This window comes from Bidens hawaiensis, unplaced genomic scaffold (assembly GCF_021521415.1).
Source record: "Bidens hawaiensis isolate Kalapana, Puna unplaced genomic scaffold, B.hawaiensis_p1.1 tig00029865_1, whole genome shotgun sequence".
NCBI lineage: Eukaryota > Viridiplantae > Streptophyta > Magnoliopsida > Asterales > Asteraceae > Bidens > Bidens hawaiensis.
Window position 1 is genome coordinate 184,415 of NW_027494949.1, and position 6,690 is coordinate 191,104.

Genomic DNA, 6,690 nt, shown 5'->3' on the forward strand with positions numbered 1-6,690 from the left:
TTCATGAGGATTTGGTGATAACCCTTGTAGGCATCAAGAAAACACTTGAAGGGATGGCCTGTTAAGGAATCAACCTTGAGGTCTATCTCGGGTAATGGATAGCAATCCTTTGGGCATGTTTTGTTCAAGTCCTTGAATCGATGCACATCCTCCAGGACTTGACGGGCTTCCGAACCATGACTGGATTAGCCACCCAAGATTGATATTTAACCTCACGTAGGATCCCTACTAGGACAAGCTTTTCAACTTCTTGGAAGGCTGCCAAGCTTCGTTCAGGAGCCAAGCTCCGTTTCTTTTGGACAACAAGCTTGACATCAGGTGGTATTTTTAGCTCATGCTCTGCAATGCTTCGAGGGATGCCGGTCATGTCTTCCGGGAACCACGTAAAGACATCATTGTAGCATATCAATAGCTTCTCAAGGTGTGAGAGTGTTTCTTTGGAAAGGCTCGTGTTTACCCGCACCTTTTGTTCTGGATACTTTGGGTTTATAATCAGGCCTTGTTCTTCGTTTTCACTTTTTGAACTTTCCCCTTCAGCCGTGTAAACCTCTTGTGTGGGTTGAAGGGTTGCAATTCCCCTGTCGGTTGGGAACTTCACAGCACCTTGACCAACTGAGACAACCATGTTGAACACACATTGTCCTGGCCTTCCTATGATTACATCATAGTTGGAAGGTATGTTGATAACCACAAAAGTGAGTGGTTTGGTTTTCGTCATCTTGCCTTCACTAAAACAGACATCAAGGGTTAGTTGGCCTAAATGCTTCAAGGATACATCGGCGATACCTTTTATAGAAGACCCGGAGGGTTGAAGCCTTGAACGTTCCTCGCTACTCAGACGATTGAAGAACCTTTCATACATGATCTCTGTGGCCGCCCCTGTGTCGATGTAGGCTTTGCTTATTTTGAGTGTTCCCACGTTTGCCTCTACCACCTAAGGGTTTGAGAGTAAGTTACCTTGGGGTGGTGGGAAGCAGACACATTGAAGCTCCCAAGCCTCAAGCGTTGTCGTTTGTGGGAGACACCATCGTCTATATTCACCATATCCACTTCTTTGCTTTTTCTTTTAGCCATCTTGTCTTTGACCCCTTTTATCAAATGAGCCAATTCCCCAGACTTGACAGCTTCCTCAATTCTTTTCTTGAGTTGAAAGCAATCGTTCGTGTGGTGACCTTTTTCTTCATGAAAATCACAGAACTGGGTGGAGTTTTCATTTTTCTTGCTCTTGGGCAAGGGTCGAGGAGGTCGGAAGTTTTGTTTCACCTCCTCAGTGGCAAGGATCTTCTGGGGTGTTTTGGTAAAGGCTGTGAACTTCACAGTCTTTTCCCTGCTTGGAGGGTTCCGATCTTCAGGCCTTCGTTGATCTGAGCTTCTTGAATATTTGTCATAGGGGTTGTAGTTCCCTTTCTTTTGGTTGGGGCTATTGCCTCGCCAACTAGGAGCTCTTTTTCTTTGTTCTTTGAAATCAACAGCCTCTTCGCCTCGTATATGAGCTTCAGCTCGCTCAAGAGCTTCTTCAAGGGTTTTAGGTAGGCACTTGTTAAAGTCCCTTGTGAGGTATTTGGAAGTGATGGCGTTCATGAAGCCTGCCACCCTCATTTTTTCGTCAGCCCCCACATATTGTAATCCTTTTTTTTTGTACCTTTCGAAGAAGTCTCGAAGGCTTTCATCATCCTTCTGCTTTATCTGGAAAATGACCATGGCATCCTTGACATACCTCCTTTGTTGTGAAAAGTGGGCCAGAAATCCTTTGCTCATATCATCGAAGCTTCGAACGCTTTGAGCAGGAAGGTCGTTGAACCATATCCTGGCTGATCCGACAAGCGTTTGCATGAACATTAAACAACATTCAGCATGGGACCATTTTTCAATTCTGGCAGCACCGGTAAATACATGGAGGTGGTCTTCGGGATCCTCGGTCCCATCATATGTTTTTATATGGGGTGGCATCTTGATCTTTGTTTGGGAGTCATAATCGGCAATTTGCTGAGAGAAACAAGAAAGGTTGCCAGGCTTGTAAGGTTTTGCAAGGTCTTCATCTACCCTTGTATTATGACTCGTTTTTCCCTGGTGAGTACCCAGTGCTTGGTTGATGAGCTGGGTCCAGGGGAGGTGTGCCATCATTTGGGCTATCATCTGAGGCATGAGGTTGAAGCCTTGAAGGTTTTCAGGGGTTGCTGCTGCCTGGCTTGTTCCCATGGGAGTGCTCATCGTTGCACTCCTAGCCAAAGGTAAGACCGACATGGCCTGCTCCCATGGAACACTTGAAGCTGGTGACTGCCATATTTGGTCGAGAGTGGTCTCGTGCCCGAGGGGTTGTGAAGTATACAAAGGGAAAGCCTTTGGGCTTGGCCTCCCATAGGTATAGAGAGATGAGTTAAAAGGTTGACAGGTTACGCTTGGACCAGCCTCTAAATGAGAAGTAGCAGGTTGTGAGCTGGTTAAAGGGGAAGGTGGACGTCCGAGTGACAGTGAAGGTTCATCGTCGTCGTACTCCAGCCTTAATCTTATCCCTTTTTCTCTTTCTTGGCTCACGTGGAGGTTACGAAGATGTCTTAGTTGCAAGAAATGCCGTGACACACCTTCCATTGTCAAGTCGACACGTTCCGGGGTGTTCGTGACTCCTGCGTGAGGAGAAGGAACCCCAGATCGTAAAGGAGTCGGAGTTCGAAAAGGTGAAAACTCGAGGAACAAGGGTTCCGTCGAGGTTCCTCTCGGAGTGGAGAAAATTGAGGTTATCGCCGGAGTTTCTTGACCGGCGCTTGGTGTCGGTGTTCTTGAAACTTGGTTAACTTCTTCGGGAGATTCACCTTCTGTCATGGTGATGGAGCTACACTTCTGGTCTTTATGATAAAGTAAGCGGCGTAGCCCCACGGTGGGCGCCAACTTGTTGTTACAACAAAGATAAGACCATTGATAGTGAATAGACTGGTTAGTCTAAAAGGCTTCAAGGGTTCAGGTTAGCCTAACGCAGGTCGTGGTGTCCCTATACGTTTGCAAAACGTAGAAGGAGGTTCACTAGTTAGTTGTTTGTTGTTATAGTTCACCGATGATCAAGAACCGTGATGTTTGGAATCGGTTTTGGAATGATGTTCTTGGTGAAGCTATGAAGACATTAAAGTAAGAAAGAAATAAGCTAAGAGCATATTTCTCAAAGAAGAAGGGAAGATAAGGGAGATGGTGTTATCTGCCCCAATCTGGTGTGTGTATGTTTAACGCTAAGTCATCTATTTATATGAAGGAGATGTAAGCCTTTTAGTCCAGTTAACTAAACTAGTTGGCCTCTTGTTTGCATAGAGAGTTGACCTTTATGGGCGGGAATGTTTGGACCGCTGGTCCAACTAAAATAATAATACTTTTGTCTGAGTATGTCCTTTGGTCAGAGGTAACAAGGATGTGAACAGTGATGTGGCATCGTACTGTAGCACGTGGATACTTATTTACATAAGTTTGGACGGGAATTGAAGCTTTTAACCTTTTAACCCTTTTAGCGGGAATGTGTTACAGCCATTTTATTATTTTTTTGGGCTACCCCCGTCATCAATAAGTTAGAAGATAGTTATTCACACCAATAAACATTTATGCATATACAACTTTCATATTCAACGTTTTAGAATTAAAACCTAACATATGTTGTTTAGAACTTTAAATCATCATATAATCTTTTAATAAGACTCCTTTAGTCCATTACGTTATAAAGAGTAGTATTCTATGCAACAAAGGTTGTACTTTGAGGAATACTTGGTAACTATGGAAACAAAATATCTTCACCCTAAAATTTCGTATATCATATCTCAAACTTAAGATTTTATAATTATTCTCATTAATTAATAATAATTACATTCCATATATTTCGTTTAACTTCATGCATATTATTATATGAACACCTTATAAATAATTAAATACACCATCATTCATCACAAACTCACAAACTTATTATAACTCAAACTCCTATTTCTTCCTCTATTCATATTCATAATATTCGATCATGGCTGATAATAATATTATGATGATTGAATATGCACCCGCAAGAACATGCAAACGAAAACCAACGATCGAAAACACCGATTATCTCATGAAAATCGAAGAGTTGGCTAATACAATGTTGATATATTTTCGTGACAAGGAGCTAGGCATTGAAACAAGCATGCACGAGGCTCCTGGACCGCGGACGTTGACAACTAATAACAGAAAGCTGTCAACGTCCGCGTGTGAGGATATTGGTGGAAAGAAAAAGAAAAAGAGGAAAGTAACAAAACAAGTTGTTCGTACGCCCGTGGTGGTTAATGATGTAACCGAGGGGTTAAAGGAGTTTGTGCCGAATGTGTTAAAGGGAAACGAGTTAACACTCGTGATTCAAAAGATATTGTTCAAGTCGGATACGAAGAAAGTGTTGAACAGGTTGAATATGCCGATTATTCAACTCGAGAGCGATAAGTTCTTGACGGAAGGTGAGAAACGGGTTCTTGATAGAAGTGAAGGTGAGATTGAGGTTCGGGTTTTGGGGCCGACGTTGGAGATGTATGAGAATACAATGAAGTTAAGGAAGTGGCGTATGTCGAGTACTGAGAATTATGTGTTGACGACGAATTGGTATAGGTTTCGGTCGAAGAATAAGTTGCGTTTGAAGATAACTTCGAAGATTCAAGTTTGGGCGTTTCGTGGAGCGGATCAACGGTTGTGTTTTGCGGTTGTGTGTGTGGAGGAACCGGAAGTTGAAACCTTAGATTCGGATTCTTGAAGATGCATCATCTTGATTATTATTTTGGTTTATTTTGGATGTTTAGATCATGTTAATCATTAGTTCATTTAATGTTTACTGATATATCAACTAGGCTTTATTAATGGTTAATGTTACACTTTGATATTAATGTTAGAGAGGATTAGTATAGTTTGGGCCTAACTAATTGCTAAGGTAGTTGGGTGAATATATTATACCAAGTGTAATTGAGCCGGATCAAGTTAAGTTGAAAATTGTAATGGTGTCTCAATAGTCCATGGGTTAATTTGGCTGAATTCTAACTACCAATTGGGCTAAACTCTAAGTACCAACTGGGTTGAGTTAAGGCCCACACATGATGTAATTCACGTTGGACCTGTATGTTGGTTTGGACAACACTTAGGGTCTGTTTGGTATGAAACAATGGAATGAACGATAAATTGAAATAGATAAGGAAGTGAAAGTAGCGTTTGGTATACTGAAATAACGGAAGGAATGTAATGACTCATTGTGAGGGATTAAAAAAAGCGATGTTTGGTTGTTTATTGAAATGGAATCAATAATTACACAAGAAATCACATTCCATCAAAATCATTCCTCCCCCCCCTTTATTCCATTAATCTTTCACCATATTTTCTTGACAACATCACCTGACAACCAACACCATCGCCGACGTCACCTTCGCCACCACAACTACCTGACAACCGCCACCGCTGCCACCACTACCACCGTCCCCACCACCACTACCATCACCATGATCGTTGTAGCCACCGCAACCATTGTCACTGCCATCACCAACACCCCCTGACCACCACCACCTGACAGGCACCACTGTCGCTGCCACCACTATCATTGCCTTCACCACCTGACCACCAGCGCTGCGAGCATCACCACCACCACAATTGTAGCCGCTGGTGCCACCACCTCCATTGTCATCATTGCAATTTTTTTTTACTTTGGTTCATTTCATTCATACGTTTTTATGGCTCTCCAAACAACATAAACTAATAATTGTTTCATTCCCATAAGTTAATCAAACAAAACAAATGAATAGTAATGATCCATTTCATTATTTTGTCATTTCCATTCCTTCTCTCATGCCATTTCTTCTCAATTCCATTACCTCCAACCAAATCTCAAGTTTGAAACTGACTTAATGGGGTTTGCCATTAGTGACAGGTTTCCTTATTGATAGTGTTTCTGGCTGTATTAAACTTTGAATGTTAAAATCTATATGAACGGTTGACATCGTATCTTAGAAAGACTCAATCGGGTGTTATGTACAGTTTCAATATATATATATATATACTAGTTTGAGGCATGTGTATTACACGGGTAATTGTTGAAAAGTTTAAACTTTGACTATTAAGTGAAATACAGTCAACAAATTGATCATTTAATACAATTACAATTAAATTAAAATTACATAACTAAGATTACACAAATATATTACAAATAGGTAAAAGCTTCCTTTTACACTACATTTGTGTTAGCTGGTATACATTGTTTATCAAAAATCAATTTTTTTAATTCATGTATGCTTATAACTCTTAATAAAGTAACATATAGGCCTGTTTATAACTTTTGATATAGCTATATATAGTTGTCATTGTGACAAAAAAAAGGTTTTCCAAGTACATACTAACTCTAGATAAATGATAATATATATCCATGATACTATAAAAAAAATATTCATACACATAAAATATCATAGCTTTTAATCAGTTTTAATGTCATTTGAGAACATTTCCTCATGTTTATCCAAAATACATGATTATCTCAAAAACCATATACCTAACTTTGATGATATAATTATCCTTAAAATCTTTACAATTTGAAATTGATTTATCATGATAAATTTGTTGTCATTAATATTCTATGTATGACAAATTTTTAATTGACTTTATATTTTACAATTAAAAATTTTATAATCAAGCAACACAAAAACCGAAAATTTAAATATAACAAAA

General features: G+C 40.1%; 1 protein-coding gene across 1 annotated transcript; it reads left to right on the forward strand.

Annotated features, from left to right (window-relative positions):
* Positions 1-3,988: 3,988 nt before the first annotated feature.
* LOC143579509 (putative B3 domain-containing protein At2g27410) lies at positions 3,989-4,741 on the forward strand. Its single transcript, XM_077062798.1, has one exon. The coding sequence runs from the start codon at positions 3,989-3,991 to the stop codon at positions 4,739-4,741; it is 753 nt and encodes a 250-aa protein (XP_076918913.1).
* The last annotated feature ends 1,949 nt before the right edge of the window (positions 4,742-6,690 follow it).